At 44.8% G+C, this 24,303-nt stretch overlaps 3 protein-coding genes across 3 annotated transcripts; 2 read left to right on the plus strand and 1 right to left on the minus strand.

The window, feature by feature from the left end:
• The first annotated feature begins 274 nt into the window (after positions 1-274).
• LOC100832747 lies at positions 275-11,043 on the plus strand. Its single transcript, XM_003565398.4, has 22 exons — positions 275-1,304; positions 2,053-2,168; positions 2,731-2,939; positions 3,542-3,661; positions 3,757-3,885; positions 4,013-4,138; positions 4,661-4,716; positions 4,818-4,917; positions 5,000-5,117; positions 5,670-5,879; positions 5,975-6,284; positions 6,691-6,784; positions 6,983-7,091; positions 7,355-7,626; positions 7,748-7,875; positions 8,063-8,297; positions 8,803-8,991; positions 9,071-9,357; positions 9,444-9,624; positions 9,721-9,963; positions 10,134-10,216; positions 10,347-11,043. The coding sequence occupies exons 1-22, from the start codon at positions 460-462 to the stop codon at positions 10,492-10,494; spliced, it is 4,308 nt and encodes a 1,435-aa protein (XP_003565446.1). The 5' UTR covers positions 275-459; the 3' UTR covers positions 10,495-11,043.
• Positions 11,044-12,290: 1,247 nt separating this feature from the next.
• LOC100833053 (zinc finger CCCH domain-containing protein 17) lies at positions 12,291-16,270 on the plus strand. The gene is made up of 7 exons (XM_003565399.4): positions 12,291-12,826; positions 13,009-13,104; positions 13,785-13,874; positions 13,986-14,234; positions 14,320-14,499; positions 15,684-15,784; positions 15,871-16,270. Exons 1-7 carry the CDS (start codon positions 12,434-12,436, stop codon positions 16,061-16,063), a joined length of 1,302 nt encoding a protein of 433 aa, XP_003565447.1. The 5' UTR covers positions 12,291-12,433; the 3' UTR covers positions 16,064-16,270.
• A 788-nt stretch (positions 16,271-17,058) lies between these two features.
• LOC100833368 (cytokinin dehydrogenase 1) lies at positions 17,059-20,185 on the minus strand. Its single transcript, XM_003565400.3, has 3 exons — positions 19,513-20,185; positions 17,669-18,344; positions 17,059-17,567 (listed from the first exon to the last, which is right to left on the minus strand). Exons 1-3 carry the CDS (start codon positions 20,111-20,113, stop codon positions 17,279-17,281), a joined length of 1,566 nt encoding a protein of 521 aa, XP_003565448.1. The 5' UTR covers positions 20,114-20,185; the 3' UTR covers positions 17,059-17,278.
• Positions 20,186-24,303: the final 4,118 nt, after the last annotated feature.

The raw sequence follows: 24,303 nt of genomic DNA on the forward strand, positions 1-24,303 counted from the left end.
CAAGCATCGCTAGTTCCGGAGAAAACAGAGGCCTGCCCAAGCAACACAATCTAGCGAAGTCCATAGGAAGGAAGTGTACAAGAAACGAAAATGACAAGTGAAAAAAAACAGGAATAGCGTCTTCTGCTCCGCTCCACTTGTCTCCACCGCAGTCCACACACGAAGCCGAACCGCCACCAACTGTCGCGAATCTTGACGCGCATCCGACGGTGCGGCGTGCATCCGACCCCCACGCCTTTGCGCTTTCCCCCTCTCCCCACAGTCTTCCCCCATCCATTACCACCGAGAGGAAGAGGAAAGCAGAGGGAGCCAGGGAGAGAGAAACTAAACCCAACTCTCACTAGAGGCGCACCAAACCCAACCCGGAACCGCTCGCCGTCTCCGGCGACCACCGCGGCGTCCGAAACCCTAGGGCTGGCGCTAACCCCTTACCGCCTGGACTCTGATGCGTCCCACCCCATGGCCTCCCGCCTGCAGCTCCGCGCCCGCTTCCTCCTCTTGCTGGTCCTCGCTGTTGCGCTTGGAGGCCTCGGGACGGGTGGCGCCGGATGGGGCCACGGGGCGGAGGCGTCAGATCGGGCGGACCCGGACCCGTACTCGATCCTGACGTGGCACGACTACTCGCCGCCGTCTCCCCCGCCCCCGCCGCCGCCTCCGGAGGCGCCCGCGGCCACCTGCGAAGGGGACCTGCACGGGAAGGGGGACTTCAGCACGAGCTGCGAGGTGTCCGAAGAGGTCGAGCTGGGCGGCGACGTCTACATCACCGGCAGCGGCAGCCTCGTGCTCATCTCCGGCGCGGCCCTCACCTGCGAGAAGCCCGGGTGCGTCATATCCGCCAACCTCTCCGGCGAGGTGCGGCTCGGCCGCGGCGTGCGCGTCGCGGCCGGGATGGTCTCCCTCACCGCCACCAACATCACAATCGCCGACACGGTCGTCGTGAACACTACCGCTCTCGCCGGCGATCCGCCTGACCGCACCAGCGGCGTCCCCACGGGGACGCACGGCGATGGAGGGGGCCACGGCGGCCGCGGTGCCAGCTGCTACGTCAAGGATGGGCAGACGCAGGAGGACTCGTGGGGCGGTGATGCCTACGCGTGGTCAGACCTGGAGCACCCGTTCAGCTACGGAAGCAAAGGGGGCTCTACCAGTGTCGAGAAGGACTACGGAGGCGTCGGTGGCGGCATCTTGTGGCTGTTTGCGGAGGACCTGTTAATGAATGGTACAGTGCTCGCCGATGGTGGGGATAGCAACGAGAAGGGCGGGGGTGGTTCTGGTGGGAGCATCTATATTAAGGCTGCTACTATGTGAGTGTTTCTGGAATGCTTTAATACCCACCGTTCTTCCTTAACTGAACTGATGCACCAGCAGTTAAGCTATTTAACTGATAAGCTTGAAGATTAGTAAATGGTTTCCCGAATTGGAGATTGTGATCATGAACTGGTAGGCCCTGTTCACTAGGAACTGGTGGGGTTGTATGACAGTGTTTATATTGTGATAACCACGGGTTATAATGATGCAGGAAGTTAGCAACTGCACTACATGTTTGGGCTTTTGGGGAACTGGTTGGTGAACTGAAATTTAAGATGTAACTATAATAGGTGCAGGTTACCCTTTGACGATCTTTCATCGATGATTTCACACAAACTGTAATGACCTAAAGAACATAACGTATACTTAAAATTCTAGTAGTGTAGTCTGGTTCGAACTAGTGTTGAAAGTTTGTTGTGTTGTGCGTTAATCTAGCAAGGATTCGTTGTATTGGTAGTAAACTTCACAGTAACACAAAATATATATAAAAACAGGTATTCTACTGCAATCATGATCGAATTCTATGCTAGCAACCGCCGACCAGTGGGGAGACAACTCTTCGATGTATTGCTGTGCACCTAGCTAGTTTTATTACCGGTGTCATTTGAATTGAAGAATTTATGCTGTCTTGCCATTTTAGCCTGATTAATGTTGTTTTACTTTTGTTGTAAATCCCTCGACTCTGTATTTCAGTATTGCAGTGAGCACTTGCAGGTTTTGCCTCTGATATTTTGTTGGTGACAGGCATGGTGGTGGCAAGATCAGTGCTTCTGGAGGCAATGGTTTGGCAGGGGGTGGTGGAGGACGGGTTTCTATAAATGTTTTTAGTCGGCATGATGACACCCAGATATTTGTTCATGGTAACTTCTTTTGATCTGAATATGCGATGCACATTTATCTTTCCTTCAAACTTAATCACTTAATTCTTTTTTTTTTTACTCTGTGATGGGATGCTAGTACAAAGTTGCAGACCATATGCTGTTACATCCTTGTTGATCTGCATATATTGTCTCATACTCATACTTTTACCATATTCTTCTGTTTCTATGTTGCCCATTCCGTCATATGAAATTTTGGCTCTTTGAAGTCGCCTTTCAAAATCCTGTCATCTTAATTTTCAACGTTCTTGTATCCGTGAAGGTTAGCATCTCTGCATTTTCAAGAGACTTGATCACCTGATTGCTCTGCTTTTTAAAAAAATTGATAATATTCGTATATTCACTATTCAGCTGAGAAGCATGCTGGTACTATTCATCTTCTCCTTTTGTACGCTTACTCTTAGGCCTCAACATGTTTATTGGATGAAGTGGAGCTCCCAGTTTGAGTAGGCTGAGTAACTTATTAATTTAGGGATAGATCTATTGTCTAGACAACGTTAATGATTTCTTCGTGTTTGTATTTAAAGCGTGTCGCCTTTGACAGGTGGAAGGAGTTCGGGCTGTCCGGATAATGCAGGAGCTGCTGGAACTCTTTATGATGCAGTACCTAAGAGTCTTGTTGTTAGCAACAACAACATGAGTACACAGACTGACACTCTTCTGTTAGAGTTCCCATATCAGCCACTATGGACAAATGTTTTTATCAGGAATCATGCCAAAGTTGCTGTTCCCTTGCTCTGGAGTCGTGTTCAGGTACTGAAGGCTTTGCAATGTTATAATAACTACGGTTCTACCAGTTATGGTGTCCTTACTACATCATTTCCGTATTTATCTGATTGTTCTTTACATGGATCCATTTAGTGCTCTGATCATGTCATCATGTGTATTCATGTCCTTTAATTCTTCTTCAAATTATCTATCCTACTCTCTGCAAAAAGAGGAATGCATATTTGATTTTATATTTGTAATCATCTGAGGTATTTTCAGTTTATCAATGTGATACAGCTGTTTATGCTACTTTATAACCAAAAGGAAGTGCGAAGGTTTACATCTGTTGTTCTCTGTGTGCATATCATGTGAAAAAATTACTTCAACATTTAAACTTGGAGAATGCCCATTTGATGGCCATCTTGAAGTAGTCTTGGGGAATCTGTTTGTGCTCTCTTGCTTGTAAAAAAAAAAACTCTTTCACGACTTTATTCTGCATTTCCTTTTATGCTTATAAATAAAATGCAAGTTGCAGTTCCCTTATAGTAAGGCAGTATCTGTGGACATCCCTTTTGTCTCAAACTGACTCCATGTTCTTTTCCTAAGTGTTTTAAAGTAGCCTGCAATCAATTATTTATGATTTTCAGGTCCAAGGGCAACTTAGCCTACTATCTGGTGCTGTTCTAACATTTGGACTGACCCGTTATCCGTACTCTGAGTTTGAAATGATGGCCGAGGAGCTTCTTATGAGTGACTCAACAATCAAGGTGATATTCTGTTGTTCATCTTGTTATTTGCTGTCTTTCTGGTGCATCTAGTTTACATGTGTCAAATCTATGCTCTATTTTGAACTATTTTTCAGGTGTTCGGTGCTTTGAGAATGTCTGTTAAGATGCTCCTCATGTGGAATTCCAAAATGTTAATTAATGGTGGTGGAGATTCAGTAGTTGCAACTTCCTTGCTGGATGCTAGCAATTTGATAGTTTTGAAGGTTCATTATTGGCTCACTCTTAATGCACTATTCCTTTTTGCTGCTTTTGTTTGACGTATACACAATATCTTATTATATGTTTGTCAGGAATCATTGACGTATACACAATATCTTATATGTTTGTCAGGAATCATCTGTGATACATTCTACGGCTAATCTTGGAGTTCGTGGTCAAGGTCTGCTGAATTTGTCTGGAGATGGAGACATGATCGAGGCACCACGCCTTATTTTGTCACTGTTCTACAGCATACGAGTATGATAGATATCCTTCATTCCTTTAGAAATAACATGTTCTCTTTGTATCTTTTAGATATCCATCACCAAATTATTTGTTTGTGTCCACATGTTATTTTGCATATTCATTTCTTGCACATCACTATGGATTCTCTTTATCAGCAATGACCATGCAATTGTTTTCTTTGTTCCTGCTTTTGCCAAACATCCTCGTCATGATACTCAGCTGCAGATGATTTTTTTTCTTTGTTGCAATTTACTCTTTGTTTACATATGATATAGCCTTTGCAGTGTCTCCCCCCACTTTATCGAACCCAGATGCTGGATTTAAATAGGTCTCATTTATAGAGATGTCCTGATTAAGATGGCTCTCATATGTTCCTATTCATTCAAATTGGATCTGAAAGTTAATTCTAGTTCAGGATGAGTCCTCTCTGCTGTTTAACTTCACTGATTTGATGTCGCTTAGGTTGCTTCATGAGGCAACTACCCATTCTGTAACTATTGCAAGAAGTATCTACGATGGTTATGTATTTTGCAGGTTGGACCTGGCGCCATTTTACGGGGTCCACTTGTAAATGGAAGTAACGGTGACGTGTAAATACTTCAACCCGTAAACTATTGTGTTGAGATGTTCTGTTGACATATTTCCTGTGCTGGAAAGTTTTTTGCTCGTTAAAGTATTGTACATCTACCAGGGCCCCAAAGCTGAACTGTGAAGACGAGACCTGTCCTGTAGAAATAATTCATCCACCGGAAGATTGCAATCTGAATTCTTCACTGTCATTTACTCTCCAGGTATCCTGATTTTCTTCATATTTCCAATGTGGTGTTTCTAAAGGTACTTTGTTGGTAACATTACTACCACTCTTCCTTTTAGGTGTGCCGGGTAGAAGATATTGATGTCTGGGGTCTCATACAAGGAACTGTAATTCATTTCAATAGGGCAAGAAGTGTCACTGTGCACACATCTGGGACCATTAGCACAACAGGCTTGGGTAATGTGCCACCTTTCTTTTGTTTGCCAGAATATTCTTTGACCTTTTGTTGTAGTTCTAGGAATGGCTTAAATGTCTCCTGTGGATCCTGTGAGTATCAGTCACATGTTTGAAAAATACTGTAGAAATTTGCAGGTTGCTTGTTTATGAACTTATGATGACAGTGTTTATGCTTCAACATATGTCAACATTAATGTCTAAGATTCAACTAGTTTGTGAAAATGTCGCGGTGCATTTTTTTGCAGTAGTAAAATACATGCTACATTGAATTCCAACCAGACGAGTAAAAACTAGGCATTCTGATGTTTTTCTTTCCATTTTCCGTGCTGTATATTATTATCCCTGCATTTTCTTCATTGGCTAATCGAATGTTCAGATTACTTAAATATTCTCTGCTTTGATACGCCGGTGTAAACCCCTTTGCGGGGCATGGGATGAACCATCATTTTGATCGTTCTGTTTTACTTCATGGTGCATTTCTATCAGCATATCTTTCAAAATATTCTGATGAACTTAAATTTTTCTTTTGTCTGCAAATTCTCCTAATTTCAGGCTGCAAAAGTGGAATAGGACGAGGAAGATTATTAAGTAGTGGCCTAAGTGGTGGTGGTGGACATGGTGGTAAAGGGGGGAGTGGTTCTGTTAATGGCAGCCATGCTGAGGGTGGACCTACATATGGTAATGCTGATTTGCCTTGTGAACTTGGCAGTGGCAGTGGCAATGACACCACAGGGTTTTCCACAGCTGGTGGTGGTATAATAGGTAACACATATATCTATGTCCCACCCATGTTTAGTCATAGAAGCATAGCAGATCTTAGAAACTGGTCTCTTATGCTCGCTGTAACTGCACCGCAGTGTTGGGCTCATGGGAGTATTCTCTGCCAAGTCTCACGCTGTATGGTACAGTAGAATCAAATGGTGGCAGTTCGACTGATGCTGTAGCCAATGCTTCCATTGGACCTGGTGGTGGTTCTGGGGGAACAATTCTTCTATTTGTGCACACTTTGTCCCTAGCGGGGAGCTCCGTGCTTTCGAGTGTTGGGGGCTTTGGAAGTGCTGGCAGTGGTGGGGGTGGAGGGGGAAGGATCCACTTCCATTGGTCTGACATTCCTACCGGAGATGAGTATCTTCCCGTTGCAGCCGTTAAAGGATCAATACTTGCAAGGTCTGATTTGATCTTTCCTCTAATATTACTTCTAATGTTCTGGTTTTCTGGATGGATTTACAAAGCTAGGATACATGATACTCCAAATCTGAAGTAATTTTGTCAGTTTAGGGCATACCACCTAGTGCTAATGGTGTTAGGGAGTTTATTATTTTCAGTTATTCAAAATAAATATTGCAATTCGTGGAATCTATTTTTGACTTCTCTACATGTCTTGTCTAAAATCCATGACCGAGTCGTGATGTACATGATGCAATGTAATTCGAGCATTTTACTTTCATTACCAGCAGTTGTTATATCTTGCATGACTACAACTCTATAAGATCTATATATAGAGCTACATCCGGTAGTATGGTATTTTCCCCTATATGTATTGTTAATATGCTGTCTGTATATTCTTGTACAGTGGAGGCATCAGTAAAGGGCTAGGATCTCCTGGCGAGAATGGAACAGTTACAGGAAGAGCTTGCCCAAAAGGTCTTTATGGTACATTTTGCAAGGTAACTTATTTATATGTCATAAAGGTATCTATCCTTTGTCTTTTTATTTATTTGCAATTCTCGTGTCCATCACTCCATTTAGCAGGAATACTGAACAATCACATTTCTAATTGCATAGTGGTGGCCATATGCCTATGTCAATTGTAATTCTGTTGCTAGTTGCTACTTAACATGCAGGTGTTTCTTTGGAAAACGCAGGAATGCCCTTTGGGAACATACAAGAATGTTACTGGATCTTCAAAATCACTCTGCTTTCGATGCCCTTCAGGCGAACTCCCTCACCGTGCTGTATACACAAGCGTCCGAGGTAATACTTTCTCTATATATGATTGGCATGGTATATAGTGTAAGTGCAACCTAAGAAATCATTTGTGCTTATTTTGAGATATCCCTGTAACGACATTAAACTCTGTTGTGTGTAGATTTATATTTTCTTGCCAATGTGCCATTTCTTTCTGTTTTCATGATATATAGTGTAGATTGCTTTGGAAACATCTCATTCTGAGGCTGTTCTAATTGTAAGGTGATACTTCTACCTTGAATATTCTAAGCATACGTTATGTTTGACAGGAGGTGCTGCTGAAACTCCATGCCCGTACATATGTGTGTCCGATAGATATCGTATGCCCCACTGTTATACTGCCCTGGAAGAGTTAATATACACTTTTGGGGGGCCTTGGTTATTTGGTCTACTTCTTTCAGGCCTTCTTATTTTGTTAGCAGCTGTTTTAAGTGTTGCTCGGATGAAATTCGTTGGCACCGATGAGTTACCTGGTCCAGCACCAACTCAACAGGGGTCGCAAATTGATCACTCCTTCCCTTTCCTAGAGTCACTGAATGAGGTACTTTATGGATTGTGCAGGTCCATTCATATTTAATTTGAAATATCATATGAATATCCTGATTACTGTTTTGAGAAAACGAGCAAGCTGAATTAAAGTGGAAATTCTGCTATTGCTACAGGTCTTGGAAACTAATAGAGCTGAAGAATCACATGGTCATGTACACAGGATGTATTTCATGGGTCCAAACACCTTCAGTGAACCCTGGCATCTCCCACACACTCCACCAGAACAAATTACAGAGATTGTGTATGTACCCATCTTCAAGTAGACCTAGTCACTCCACAGATTTATCCATTTTGGTTATTTTGCTCAATATAGTCTCCAGTGATTTGCTGATTTGCTCTTATGATTCAAAACCTAGGCTATTGGATGTCCTATTGAAATCATGAAATAATGTTTTTGGTGATTATCTGTGCTGTCTTTGAATTGTCAGGTATGAGGATGCCTTTAATCGCTTTGTCGATGAGATAAACACCCTTGCAGCTTATCAGTGGTGGGAAGGATCAATTTACAGTATCCTTTGTATACTTGCATACCCCTTGGCTTGGTCATGGCAACAGTGGCGTAGAAGAAAGAAATTACAGAGACTTCGTGAATTTGTTCGATCTGAGTATGATCATTCATGCTTACGGTCTTGCCGTTCACGTGCGCTTTATGAAGGTCTCAAGGTCCGATACTCTGCATTTCATTATACTTCCAACGGGAAACACTTGATGTTTGTGTGCTGATAATATGAGTTTATCTTTTATCTTTTCCTTCACTAGTCTTAAATTTTTTAACCATCGTCATGTTTTACTCAGAATATTGAATGCCTTTTCAGTTACATTTTGAAACTTGTTATTTGTCTTGTAACTGATGGAATAGCAGCAACAGAAGTAGTACTTTTAAAGTTGTTATGATGGATAGATAATAAATTGCTGTTAGCTTGAATATCGATTTTTAGAGTAATCTGTAAAACAGGAAAATTGTGCATAAATTTATTGATATCAACATGGATTAAATTCAAGTTTTAGATAAATCACTCAGGGGTGATCCATTTGTATTATATAATTTTTTAGTGTCAGTTGTAAACTGGTTATTCAATTCATCTTTCCTAACTCAAAGTTATGTTTTGGGGTAAAAGGAATGTGCCACGATTGAAATTAAGACATCACCTATTTCCCCAATCTACAGGTTACTGCAACCCCAGATCTTATGCTGGGATACTTAGATTTCTTCCTTGGGGGAGATGAGAAAAGGCCTGATCTTCCTCCTCGACTCCGTCAAAGGTTTCCTATGTCCTTGATATTTGGTGGTGATGGAAGTTACATGGCTCCATTTTCACTTCATAGCGACAGTGTGCTCGCTAGTCTTATGAGCCAGGTATGGTCTTAAGATCTTTCAAACTGTATCGTTCATGCTCCAAAGTTTTCCTTAGAGCCTGAAGTTATATACATTACAGGCTGTAGCCTCTTCAATATGGCACCGTCTTGTAGCTGGATTGAATGCTCAGCTGCGTTTGGTTCGACGTGGAAATCTCAAAGTAACATTTCTTCCTGTCCTTAACTGGCTTGAAACTCATGCTAATCCTGCTTTGGGCGTGAATGGTGTCCGTGTTGATCTTGCCTGGTTCCAAGCTACATCATTAGGGTACTGCCAACTTGGTCTTGTTGTTTATGCTGTTGAAGGAGAACCATTGACCGCTGAACTTGATGGCAGCCCTAGAATTAAAATAGAGCACCATTCACTGTAAGTTATTATTTGTTTGGTCCTCAGAATTTGTCATTTTTCTTGTTTAGCTCCATTTGTTCATAGTGTTTAGTTGCATCATGCAGAGTGCATGACATGCTTGCTGATAATCAACTAAGCCGCTCAAGGATCAAGGATGCTCTTATGCGCAAAAGGATTACTGGCGGCATTCTCGATAGTAATACTTTAAGGACACTTAAAGACAGGGGCGATCTCCTATACCCTTTTTCTCTAATCTTGCACAATACCAAACCAGTTGGTCATCAGGTTTTTCTATGCTACCATTTCAGCTTATTGAATGATTGTGACTGAATTATGAATCATGAAATTTTGCACTTACTATAGTTCTATTCTTAACTGCAGGATCTTGTTGGCTTAGTAATCTCAATATTGCTTCTCGCAGATTTCAGCTTAGTGTTGCTTACTTTTCTCCAGCTATATTCATACTCTATGGCAGATGTTCTCTTGGTTCTGTTTGTTCTTCCTCTCGGGATACTATCGCCTTTCCCTGCTGGAATAAATGCTCTATTTAGTCATGGACCACGGCGGTCAGCAGGCCTTGCTCGTGTATATGCATTGTGGAACATTACTTCACTGGTCAATGTTGTGAGTACTCAAAAAATTGGAGGACTCTTGTCTCTCTAGGAACATCTGCAACATTTTTTTATGAAACACGCAACAACAATTTTTTGAGGGAACATCTGCAACAATATTAGCTTGTCTATACGGGATTTTGCTTCTGATATCTCCATAACTTTCTTCACATGCATGTTCAGGTTGTGGCGTTGATATGCGGTCTGGTACACTATACGTCGTCAACAAAAAGACATCCAAGCACACAGCCATGGAACCTGGGAACGTAAGAATCATTTTCTCTGCTAAACACAAGCATATATTTGAAAAAAAGCTCAATTAATTTAGGTGTCCAAACCTTTTGGCTGCATTGTCTTCATCCTCTATTTTCTTGCACATTTTGAAATCCTATGCAGGGATGAAAGTGGCTGGTGGCTCTTTCCGACTGGACTCATGTTGTTGAAATGCATTCAAGCAAGGCTTGTCGATTGGCATGTTGGTAATCTAGAGATTCAAGACCGAGCAGTATACAGTAATGACCCAAGCATATTTTGGCAGTCATGACATGCGCTGTAACTAAGGTGCTTTGGGTAGCTTTTTACAACTCGAATTTTTGGGAGTTGATAAAAGAAAAGAACTGGGGTAGCGAAGCCTTTCTTTATTGACCAGGTCAAACAAGCAACTGCAGTGGTTATAGATGCATACTTTCACACCCCTCTTAATCATGTGTAGTCACAGCGTGTGTCCTGTTGTATATATAAAGGTGTTCTTGATCCATTCTTTGTAGGATTTAGACACCACAGAGTTAAAAACAATACCCAAGCTAACTGAAGAGGGGGAGATGTGATTACGCTGACGTTTGTTGCTGTGTCTGTTCTTGCAATGTTATGACATTGCCCCTTGCGTTGAGTTATCAATGTGTAACCTTTGTTGTATCTGACTCTATAAGACAAGAACTAACGCTCCTGATGGTTTTCGTTAACACATACAAGGTGATATTATCGTTTCAATCCTGTAATATCTGGAAAGATACTGAGATTTCGATCCAGTAATATCTGGCAAGATACTGTGATTTTGATCCTGTAATATCTGGCAAGATACTGTGATTGTGGATATACTGTCTTTTAAGTGCTCGGATTTGATGTCAAGTCGTGATGACGGTGTCTTCGCTGTGGTGTGTTGCTGCATTTTCTCGCGAGACAACTTTCATTTAGATTTTAGAAAATGGAAACATTATGACCGGACGTCCAGATACATATATACTCCCTCCGTTGTATAAGAATGTATACAAATTCAAGTCATTTATTTTGGAATGGACGAAGTATTATTATAAGGTGGGAGTGGACTACCTAGCGGCATGCCCCACGTAAACACGGCCAGTTGCAAACAAAAATGACCAAGTGTGACACGTGAAACCAAAAAATGATGTACAGACTGAGTATCATACCTAGCATGCAACTCAAGATGAGACACAAACTTTCTGGTGATCCACACCAGTCGTTCTTCGCCAAACTCCATTTGATCTTTGTGATGCACATTCTGTAACAGCACATATAATCGAAACTAATTGGTACATAAGAGGAAAATCTGCATACGTGCGTGCATTTTCTGTCATAGAAAACAAAATCATTACATATCATGGAACTACAACAATCCCTATCTTGAATCAACGTCTGACATCTAGTTTTGTAAAAAAAAAAATCTGGTTAGGTTTGTGTGTTTTCGTGGTGTCATCTTGACGGTAGAGTGCCGTGGTCTATAAGATTGGTGTCTTGATTCTGTCCCCGTCTTGATGTTGGTGTTGCAGCCTACTCTACGAAGTCAAGTCAGTGATTCTTGTGACTCGTCTTTTGGTGTATTTGGTCTTTTTTCCTTACCAATTCATCAACGGAGCGACGGTTTCACAGCTTACTTTGTAAGGGTTGTGTGTCCGGTCCTGGTGCGTTTAGCGATCTTAGATTCTCATTATTTGAGGTGTGCAGCTCATATGAAAGGACGTCAAAATGCGAAAGATTGATCTATAGATGTTGATTACGAAAAACCATGTGAGAGCTTTTGGTTCTATAACGGATATAAAAGATTAAAATACATCTAGATGTCATGTTTCCATGTTGATAGGAATCAGTTACAGGCTCCTATTTAGATATAAAGGATTATAAGTACAAGGTTATAATACATATAGACCTGTACTGCGTGTAGAGGAAGAAGAAACAGCAGCGTAGAAAATTTGACCATGAGCCAGTCGGAAAAGAGTTTATGGTTAAATAAATACGTAATCGAGTGGGAGTAGAGAAAAGAAAAGAAAAGAAAATAGAGGAGAAACTGTTGTCAAACGAGCACATCGCAACCGCCTCGGTCCTCGGCGCTATTTCCCTCGTCTCCGGATACACACGCGGTTACGCCCCGCAGACGCGATCGCCGCCTCCCCTAGTCCCCCTCACGCCAAAACCTAGCGCCGCCTCGCCCTTGACCTCGCCGCGCTTCCGCTCGACGGGATCCCGCCATGCCGATCTCTTCCTCCCTCTCCGCGCGCCTCGGTGCCGGCGGTGCCGTGCCCTCGCCCGCGCCCGCGCCCACGCGGTGGAGCCCGTACGCCCGCCCCTCTGAATCCCGCAGGGGCGGCGGCGGTGGCGGCTGCACCAAGGTCTGCCGTCCTCCCCTCCGCCTCGAACCCGCCACGGCGAGGCTCCTGGGCGCTGCACAGAAGGCGGCAGCCTCCAGATCGAGCTGTGGCAAGGAGGCCACCGCGTCGGATGTTGCAGCCCCTACGCTACGGCGGCGTGGGGAGCAGAAGTCGAATCCAAAGCCGGCCGAGACAAACGAGGTGCTGCCGGTCGAGGAGAGCCGTGGCACCGGCGGTTTCTCCTTCCTCTGTACCCTCGCCGGACACACGGAGGTGCGTATTTTTTTTCCCTGGCTCTGTGTAAAACTGCACAATTATGACGTGCGCGCTGTTCGTATTGGATGCGTAGTGTGGGAATCAGTGACCTGTTACGTTGTAACTACATGTTAATTTGTTTTGCTTTGAGCACTTGTGAGGGGCTGGGATCTTATGTTTGAATTCATCGAATTCTGCAGACTATCAGTGGGATCTCTATGCCGATGGGTTCAGACAAGCTCTACTCTGGCAGCGCCGACGGCTCTGTTCGCGTTTGGGACTCCAACTCTGGCAAGGTAGCTGGGCTATCCGCTCTGGGCATTTTCCTCAGCTCTTTATGCACGGTTCAAGTTGGGGTTGCTTCTGCGTTGGTTCCTGTATCACATCGTGTTGGTTGATTTGTTCTGCCTGCCTGATCAGTTGGGGAGTTCTTTGATTGCTTTGTGATGGTCAGTGTGTCTATCAGTCTATGGCTTCAAATCGTCTCTTGACCGTTGTTGTTGTTGTTGATGTGTGCTGCCTGCGTGATCAGATGGTCAGAGTTCCTCTGGTTGCTTCTGGTTCAAATTGGTCTGCCTTGCCTGCGGTTATCTAGATGTTGGACTGATTTTCCTCAGAGATCTTCGCCAGTTTGTGGTGATCGTGTCCCCTGGATCAGTTTCTGGAGGGTGGAGGCCATCAGGCTGGTTGGCTGGCAAGCAATAAGAGGCTCTCTGTCATTACAGTGCTCGTGTCATTGGCAAATGACCATGCATTCTTGTACATAGGAAGAATAAAAATAAGAAAAAAGAATGTAGATAGAAGGGAAAAAGAGAGCGATAAAGAGAGATGACCTTAAAAAAGAGAAGATTCAAGAAAAAACAGGAGAAACATAGAGAAAAGATTGTTGTCTAGCAGAGCGGAAAAAAAAAGAACTGAGAAGAAAATCTAATCTGTTATCATATTGCCCTCTTTGTTCTTAATGTTTATGCAATAGTGCGTTGATGTCATCAAGATGGGAGGGAAGATTGGCTGCATGATTACTCATGACACGTGGGTATTTGTTGGAATCCCAAAATCTGTGGAGGTAATTATTCTGAAAATTATGATTTACGTAGTGTATGTATATTTTGTGTTATATATGTTGGTCTTATTGGGTGTTGAATTGTTGGATCTTGATTATTCCACTGATCTGTAGGCCTGGAACACAAGGACAGGGATGAAATTAAGTCTTCGAGGACCTTCTGGGCTTGTTTGTTCCATGACTATCAAGGATGAGATGCTGTTTGCTGGCACGGCGGACGGTCGCATCATGGCTTGGAAGTTTCCTGCTGAGGAGAATGACTCGGAACCGGTGTCAATCCTCATTGGCCACGAGCGTCATGTGATTTCACTTTCTGCCTCAGCAACAAGGCTTTACTCTGGCTCACTTGACAAGACCATCAAAGTATGAAAATGCTGCAAGACTTCTATTTTTTCTGTCAACTACTAAATATTATGTTTATATCTGATGTATTCTTGATGTTTATCAGGTATGGGACCTTAAAACTCTGCAGTGCATTGAGACACTCTCCGAGCATAAATCTGCTGTTACTTCTGTCCTCTGTTGGGATCAAAATTTACTATCTTGCTCTCTGGATAAGACCGTAAAGGTCTGGGCCGCTACAGAGTCTGGAAACCATCGAGTGATATATACCCATGCTGAGGAGCATGTAAGTTCTGCATTCTTCCTTTATTATGTGTAAAATTGTTTATGGAATTGAACTTTCTACATACAGCTCATTGTTTGTTACTTTGTTTTCTTGTATTTCATTTAAATTTTGCTCGATCGTTGCTTCGTTGAGCCGCACCTGTCTGTTCTCAAGTGACGTCACAAAATCCATAGCCAAATTTTTTGTAAAAGAATCAAATCGAAGATCTTTTCTCAGAGTAATGCGCCCAATTCAGAGTAATGCGTAGGGATGTAAATGGCTGCCACTTATTGTCCATTTGCTGCCGTTTATGTCTGGGACTGTAGAAACGAGCTGACAAGGGCAATTGGAACAGCTTAGGGAATGCAATATATGGGCTTGGCGGGCAGTATACGGTGCTGTTTTACATCCCTGTTTGTGCGTTTAATTCCTTCAGCATGCACGTGGATGGAACTTTCCACAAGTCTATTGGAACTGGCTCTCTATCCATGGAACCTTGTTACTTTGGTCATCTTACGTTCCTGTCAGTTCATGAAAACCTTCATTGCTGGAAGTTGGAACTCTGTCTGCATTCGTCGAGCAATATAGTTCGCAGACATACATGGACTTGCATAAGGCATGTTGGAACGGAGCTGGAGCCTGTATTATATTTGTTCTTGGTCTTGCTGAGAGTTTTTCTTGTGCATAAAGGGTTAAGCCAGATAGAAGCTCTCTTGCTTTGGAACTTTTAGATGGTCGCCAGTCTGCCTAGAGTTAGGATTGTGAGAGTACGTACCCGTGTATCATAGAACTGTGAAGGCAACTGATAGAAATGTGTAGGCACGATTGAATGTTTGACAAATCTGTGCACAGTAAGAACCGATCACAATGCAATAGTACTAGATGTTGTTCTCGATATGTTTGTCCTGTATTCAGTAGGAACCGATCACAATGCAAGATTACTGGATATTGTTCTCGATGTTTCTGTCCAGTATTCTGACAATCTGATAAGCACTCCTCACATGTCAAGTTTTTGGTACTTCCAAGTCATGAACGTACCACTGTTATAGTAAACTTATAAGCTCTGTCCAGCCCCTTCCGCTTCCGCGATATAATAGTGCTTGGGTAATTGTTTGTTGATGAACTTCTTCCAACAGTCAACAGTCTTCAATTGAATTTTCTTTCGTGTGTCGCTGAACCTGGCATCGACCTGCCTTCTGTTGCAGGGATTGCGTACTCTCTTCGGCATGCACCGTGTAGGAAGCACACCAGTTCTGTTCTGTTCCCTCCACAACAGCAACCGCATCCGCCTGTTCGACCTGCCATCGTAAGTGCCACTGGACAAGGAAGATAAAAAAAAGCTTAGTTACATCGCGCCACCGCCTTACTGACAAGATGCCTTTGATTTTTCAGTTTTGGCGAGATGGGCGAGCTTTCCTCCCAGAAAGAAGTGAAGGCCATTGAGCTGGCGGTCGTGGCCGGCGGGCTGCTCTTCACTGGAGATGGCGCCGGCGAGCTGAAGGTGTGGAGGTGGGAGCCCGCCACTCCGGCGCTAGCACAAACACCAGCGCAACAGCATTGCGCGTCGCCGGAGAACAGCGACTGATGTCATGCGTGAATTCCATGTCTGTATATACTGTAAATTAATTACTTGTGGCAGCTCCGAAATGCCGATGTAAACAATTCGCCCGACGTAATCACGGGCCGTGTTCCCGTGCTGCGGGCCATAACTGCCGCCGCCCACTTGAGTTGCGTGCCATCTTGCCGTTGCCAAAGCATATGGCGTCCAATAAGCGACTCCTCCATTAATCTACGCAGGTGCTTACGTCAGATTGGCATTGCCAGTGCCGTCAAGTAGATTACGTCACGAAGCGTCTAGCTTCCGAACGGCACAAAGCATGCTCGCCTCGAAACATCGCTGCCCAAGTCCCATTGACCTTTCCGTAAAAATCTAAAGTAAACTCTACGTCTCAACATAATACGCTCGTGCAATAGGATGGCTCTAGCCTGGGCTTGCGTATGTGTGATGGTAACTACGCCAATAATCTGCGACCGCCTTTTATTCAGGTCAACCATTGCGCTTAGCTTTGCTTCTGAATTTCTCTTTAGAACGTGGTTTGTGAGCGGGGCTAGTGCATGCATTTGGTAAGTGCAGAGAAAATAAGCAAAAGTTCAGCCGAGTTCCAGAGAACCTGAGCATCTCCTCCAAATGCTCCGGTGCTCCACTACGGACAATCTCGGTATATGGCCATTCATTCGTTCATGCGAGTGATGCCCACATTAGCAATGATAGTAACGTTTCGCTAATTCTCTGCCGACGGAGTTAATTCGATCTCATCAGTCGAGTTAGTTGTGCAGCATCGATTAAATTGGGAGAGTGCAGTCCCAAGTTACATGCAATTTTAGAAGAAGCTGTTGACGTACTGACCTAGCTATCTTCTAATTTTGTCAAATGGTTGTTAAATCGATCATGTAACGACCCTTCATTTTAAAGAGATGACAGTGCAAGTTTCAGAAGCACGTGTCTCTTTCGGTGACCAAACTAGAAGCAAAAGATAGTTAATTATGTATCTACAGGTTAATGAAACGAAACGTCTGTTACAGATGACGGTGTACGACTTTGTGTACGACTTTTTACAAATGAAGGAACATGACGACGTGCGATTTCCTCTCAACAAATTATTCTTTCCATCACCATGACCTTTATTTTTGTTCGGAATATACACATGCAGGTGGAGGTTTTCGCACACTTTTGTTTCTACCGGTACAAATTAGCTAACCTAATTGGAGTAACAGCTACTCATAATTAACAAATTAAGCTCTAGTTGAAGATGTCTTGGCCGGGGCAGAGCAGCTTCTTGGGGTCGTACTTGTCCTTCCTCTGGACGAAGCGATCCCACTTGTCACCGAAGTGCCTGGCCCAGTCGCCCCGTGTGGTGTAGTGCGCCAGGTACTCCTTGTACCCGATCCCGGCCATGTCGCAGAACTGCAGTATCTTCTGGTTCTGCGCCTGCAGCTTCTTGAGGTCGTTTGCCACCGACGAGAACAGCAGCGACACCGCGTAGAACACCTCCTCCGCCGGCGTCACCGCCGACATCCCCTCGTCCCACCTGTCAGTCAAACACGCCATCACGTTAATCCCCGTGCAAAAGCTTCAATTGATCATGCATTGCTGATCGATCGAAGTGAGTGTGTGTGCGTGCTTAATTACTTGGATTTGTTGAGCGGGTAGATGACGAGTGGGCCGGCGATGTCGGTGCCCTGGAGGATGCCCTTGAAGACGGCGCGGTCGAAGTCGGCGATCCGGGAGCTTGGGACCAGCACGTTGAGCCAGGGGTGCGGGACCCGCCACAGCCCCAGCTTCTCCAGCGCCACTTCCTCCTCGTACACCCGGTCCAGGAACGCCTCGTACGCCACGTCCCGCGCGAACGCGAACCCCGTCTCGTGCCGAAGCTCCCCCACCACCGCCTCAAACTCCTGGTCCACGGCGGTGGCGTTGACGTAGTTGAGGGTCAGCTCGATGGCGTAGAGGGAGGAGGCGTTCCGGAGGGCGGCGAGCGCGACGATCCGGGACACGTCGGCGTCGGAGTAGAAGCCGCCGGCGTTCTTGAGCCCTGAGGCGAGGCTCTGGTTCACGTACGCCGCGCCCTCGAGGTAGCTCACGGCCCCGAACGCCGAATCCGCGGCGCCGGCGATCACCCGCTCCTGGTCGGCGGAGAAGGTGGCGAAGTCGGTGTAGACGAGCCGGACCCAGCGGGCCCGGGCCGGGGCTGGCTCGAGCGGGATCCGGGCCCGGACGATGACGCCGAACTGGCCCAGCCCGCCCAGCGCCGCGTCGAACAGGTCCGCGTTCTCGGACTTGGAGCACGTCACCGTCTCGCCGTTGCCTGCGATGCATGCAAACGTTAAGTTGCAATTATAATTAACAACCGGGTCAGCGCAGGTAGATCGAGACTAGTTTAATTGGACGCCGGGGCGGGGAAATGTCAAAAGTCAATGCACGTATTGTTGCATGCGCGCCGCCCGGCAAAACCAAATGAATAGACGTCGAAGGAAAATTTCTATACGACCGCCCAATGGACCTGGCTAGCCCCTGCATGCCCTCTTGATCTTTCCGGTCCAATCTCAGCGAGTCTAACTTCCGTCTCTCGTGCCCACTCTATGAGATGGTTTCCTGGGTCTACTAGGGCCAATGGGTAGCATAGGATTTATTTATTTTTCCGGACGACGGCGGCCGTCGTAACGATTGTTAATATAATTGTGGTTATTTGCTTTGTTAAACCGGCGGATAATTAGTTATGCTACTACTAAGTGCTCAGTTTTTGTACAGTACTAGTTTTACTAAATATATGAGACACTTATTATGTATTGGAGGGAGTAGTGTAGAGTAGCAATACTATCTTTTTTTTACTGAAGATCACTGTAATAAGCTTGGTCGCCAGTTTTACGTTATAATACGACTACTGTGGCGAGCAATTTCTCTACGGGCTCTGTTATCTACCAAGCTCAATAATCCCAATATCAATCAAATTTCATTGAATATCGATTTCGTATTAACCAAATTTTATTGCTACAATGTTAATAAAATTTATTACAATATCAATATTACATCATTAATATTTTCACTCATATTTTTAACTATTCTATTTTTTGAAGGGGCCATATTAATTAAATATCAATGCAATTAATGCCGATATTCTTTTCCTATGTCATTCGAAATGTAAAATCCATGTCGCGTGTCAGTTCTTTTTCCTTAATTTTCCGGTTAAATATGGTCATGTGGAACACCAAGGTCGTCTCCGACGTGCCGCTATGTACGATATCTCTACAAAGAAAGGTGCGTATATGCGTCCCCGGACGGGATTAACCGGAGAGTTGCGAGTTGCACCTGAACAAGGTAGCGACAGATCGAGACAATGCAGTGCGGTGTACGTAATTATAACTTGCAACAAGACGAAGAACGCGGCGCGTTGCTAGCTTGCGCTCGCATGCCAGCTGCTGCGTCCGGCCCGCGTGAGCGATGGAAAACGTTAAAAAAAAAACCGTAAAACGCACCGGTGATGACGTCGAGCTCGAGGACGTTGGAGATCTGCGGGCCGTGGCGGAACGCCTGGCCGCTGATGCCGGCGTTGGAGAGCGTGCCGCCCACGGTGAGCCGCAGGTAGTCCGTCCACGACCGCGGCGCGACGCCCTGCCTGAGCGCCGCCCGCAGCACGTCGATCCACTGCTGCTCGCCGCCGGCGTCCACGTACCCGCCGTCCGCGGACACGTTGATGCGCGCTCCGGACAAGCCCAGGCCCAGGCCCAGGGACGGCATGTCGACGACCACGCCGCCGGGGGCCAGGGCCTGGCCCATGACGGAGTGGCCCCGGCCCCGGAACGAGACCTTGCCCGCCGCAGCGCGAAGCAGGGCGGCGATGTCCGCCGGGGACGAAGGGAACAGCACGGCGGCCGGCAGCGCGGACGTGATGTTGCCGAAGTCCGTGGACGCCGCTGCCGTCGCGGTCGCGTCCGTGCGCAGCTTCCCCGCCGCGGCCAGCGCCGCGAGAGCGTCGTCGCCGTGAAGCAGCGACGCTTGTGCGTTTGCGTATTGTTGAGAAGACGATGACGCCAGGGCGAGCAGCGCGGCCAGTGCTAACACGTAGGCAGCCGCCATTGTAGCTAAGCTAGCTATAGCGAGCACGACGCGTTTAGGAAGGTAAATTTAGCTTGTGGTGTGTTTTGCAGTCCTGCGCTTTCACCGGTATTTATAGATAGGGGGGGAGGGGATCGGCCGACCGGCCGGGTAACATAGACGTGTGTGCTAATCCTGTGTCTATCCGAGGATATGCTAGCTGCTGCCAATTAAAGCTTCTTTTTTTATTGTTGACCAGCTGAGGGAAAGGAGAAAAAATTGACTGCATGTTCGTGTGCTTATCATATTGGATACTCTCTGGTTTGTTAAAATTTAAATGTATTTAAACATGATCTAGTGTATAGATGCATTCAAATTTAGTCAAAATTGAGACATACTTCGTTGAACGGAGGGAGTATATTTTTGTGGAAATTTGTTACTGCTGGCCGGCTGGCTGTCTGATTATTTGGCTACCGTGGGCATTGGCGCCAGCTGGTGGGGTGCATTGGGTTATACTACTACTCATATGAATTTATGAGTATCTTAGAAAATGATTCAAGGGTACGTAACGCGCCAAACATGGTAATACTAGAAATAATTTATTACAACGTTATGCTTTGATGGCTTATTACTTACCTTCCTTGTTTTCTAAAACTATCATTTACTTCCTTGTTTGTGCAAGGTGTAAAGTCCATATTGACCCTGCATAGCAGTTTTTCTCATTGCACTAGAAAGAAAAGGTACGAGGACTCAAAACAAGAAAGATGCCTTTTTTTTCTCATTACTACTGCATTCCATCTTTTCATCTCATTTTACTAGATCGGTCTCATCTTTTCATCACATATTTTCTTAGTTTTAATCATCGTATATTTTTATATTAATGCATGCATAATTGCAAGAGATGGCACCAAAAGAAAATCTCCTCTATAAATACGTAAGAGATGATTTCTTCCTAAGAAAGATAAGACAATTTTTTCTTTGTGCTAGATTTCATCATACGTTTTCTTAACTAATTTCGATCACCATGCATTTTTATATTCATTTGAGCATTACTTGAAAGAGTTGCATAGTAAGGAAAAAATATATGGTATGACATGTTTTATTGTATTCACTACCGGAAAAACGATCGTTGCTGATGGCATCGGGCTTTGCCAAAGGCTTTCCTCGGGCCTTCGACAAAGACACCTTCACCATAAACTGTTCAGACCGAGACTCTTTACCGGAGGCCTTCAGTTAAGGGACGCAAAATGGGTGTTTCTGAGTGTTTTTGCCTTCGACAAAGCAACTCTGTGCAGTAGTGATTCTAAATGGTGTGATGGGAATAAGAGAAAACGATCTCTACCGCTATGCATGTCCTTATAAGCTTCTTGCTTGCCGCCAAGAGGTAAAATTATTAATAAGTATATACGTGTCATTTGAATATTTGATGACATAAGATGTATGGCTCATTTTTTTGGGTGTGCCTTAAAATTTATCTATCTTGTATTCTAGAAAATGTTTATTTATCTTTCTTTATCTTTTCAAAATCTTATGTTGACAACTCTCTACCTCTCGATCATCTGACGTAGGATCCACCTTCCTTCAACGGTCACTGACAAATGAAGCTGGGGTCTACATGTCAGTGGATACAAAATCACCGACTTTACATCAGGGGATCCACCTCCTCTCTCCACAGTCCACACATCCACCCATTGCCTGCTGCTGCTTCTCCTACCCACCCGGGCTGCCAAGCTGCTAGCTCTCGCCCTCTTTTATTACAGTGCTCACCTTTTCTCAACAACTCAGCGTTTAAGAGACAAACAATTAACAAAAATGGTTGTGACATACTCTGATCTGGCATCGTAAATCCGGCTGAAGGTATTGACATCGTTGCCCATTTGTCTCATGTTTTTGAGTAATTGATAGGTGCGTGCCAACCCACTAACGACACTGGTCGACTGGCAGCAGAAGCAGCAACAAGTGCAAGAGCAAGAGGCAGACAAGAGGGTTGCGAAAGAGGATGCCGAGAGGCGAAAGAGGAAAAATCTATCGATATGTTTTCCTTTCCACAGCCAAATTTAATGCGTGGTTTCTGTTGGATAGAGAAATGCACACATATTTGGACGGATATCTCGCTTAATCAACAAGAATTTTCTTTTAATTCGGCACGTTGTTAACGACCACGCTCCCGCGCACACACGGACACACGGATAGTAGATGCGACAAAGGCATCTTAATTTCAACACATTCAGAAGAGGGCATACTACTATACTAGCACATCCGGAGGATCGGATCAGAAAGGCCTACTTTAAATTTTAGTTACGCATAACGTAGCAGTCTGCTAGATCGTATCATTGACCATACATATATATTCTTGAGTCACACCGTATGCAATCCATACATTTATGAGCTCTTTTACGGTGATTGTCGAGTACTTCTCAATACTTTCCAGTACTCCTGCAAGAATTAATTATGTCCGTTAATCTGTACCCAAGAGTTTTATTTTCATGGGCCACAAATGGCTAACGGGCTGGTTTCCTGGCCCATACCGGCTTCTCTCTCTCGCTACGCCTATCCCTACCACTGGCATCGATCCTATTCCTCGATCGGAGAATAACACAGGAGGCCACACGTGAGGAGCCTCATCGGAGAAGAACATGGGATCTCATATCAGAAGCAGTCCTACCGAAATCAAGAAATCTTGCTAGCTGCTGGATTTGGACTCCAATCCAACTGCCGCTGCCACACGTGAGGAGCCTCGTCGGAGAAAAAGACAGGAGGCCAGGGGTGGGCGCAGGTGCAGCGGGCGGCGGCTGTGTCGAGAGAGATGGTGCTGGTCTGCTGGACTAGTGGAGACAGGTGACTGGTGAGAGACTGAGAGAATGGAGATGGAGGGGACCAGGGGTAGGTCGGCGAGTTTGATGTGCGCACCGCGAACAGCAACGGAGCGCACGGGAGAGATTACGCGATAAAAAAAATTGGTTCAAAAATAAATCAATAATTTTGTACTTTCTAGTACTTTTCAGTAATTTTGTTTCAGTACGTTTTAGTACTTCCTGTTTTTTCACCGTTGGATCAACTGGGTTGGACGGTTTCTAAAATCGCCGACCATGTATACATTTATACGTACAGCAATCGATCGATCCATCTTGGTAACATTGCCATTCTCACACACCGAATCAAGCGTAGCAGTAGCGTGTCAGGCTCTTCTGAATACTACATATTGTTATGCACCTAGCTCCATGATATGTACATCCATAGTTCCATACCATATCTCTGCCAGACCACAGCTATACCCCTAGCTTAGCCTACCGTGGGTGCTTGTGGCACGCACATATTTAGAGCCGATTTAAATTATTTGCTTCCCAGCCGCACATTGCCGCGCTAGCTCAAGCTACGGGACGCACCTCCGTTTAATTGATTGGTTCTGCACTGCATCTGTATTCCGTGTATGATAGCACTTGGTAAATTTTTTGTTACGTACATTGGCCAAACGATTCGCCGATTTTGGTGACTTCAAATTTGGCAAGTTTGGAAGCAAAATATGACTAAGATCAGCAAGCAGCTTAGTTTTATCCTCTCAATACATACTTAACGTACGCGTTATGCACGCCAGTCTTAGTTGATTATGAGATTTGGGCGTATGATTTTGACCTATGGGTATGTTTGGTTTGCTATCAAAACATACCATGTCAATTTTTTTGTCGTTGATTAAAATTTGGTGTTTGTTTGGATGGTGACCAATTATTTGGCTAGTCAACTTTAGTTTAACTTTTTAGCCAAAGTTGGCCAACTCATAGGCTAGCAAAACCATCATCAATTATTTGGTTAGCCAAATTTTTGATAGGACAACTTTGGGCTCAACCTGTCACATATCTGCTCTTCTACCTAACGTGCGTGTGCTGCTAGCCCATCGATCATACACATGCATGTTTGCGAAGAAACCAGCCGGCCGGTGCTTCTGCCCGGCAAGCCACACACACTCTTCCCTTGGTGATCTTTCCCAGAGATCTTGCAGTATCTTTGCAAGATCTTGCAGGATCACGTATATGATATATCTATCACTCGAAGACCGGGCATGCATGCATCCAGGAGTTGTCTATGTCCTGGATGACCAGCTCTTGGTTGGTTATATATTCGTGCACACTTCCTTAATTGGTTACAGTAAATTGATCAGGCTCGGCACCCAATTTCAGGGCGTCCGTGGATGCACAAATTAGATCTCATTTCGGAACATTTTACCCATGTACATT

This window comes from Brachypodium distachyon, chromosome 2 (assembly GCF_000005505.3).
Source record: "Brachypodium distachyon strain Bd21 chromosome 2, Brachypodium_distachyon_v3.0, whole genome shotgun sequence".
Classification (NCBI taxonomy): domain Eukaryota; kingdom Viridiplantae; phylum Streptophyta; class Magnoliopsida; order Poales; family Poaceae; genus Brachypodium; species Brachypodium distachyon.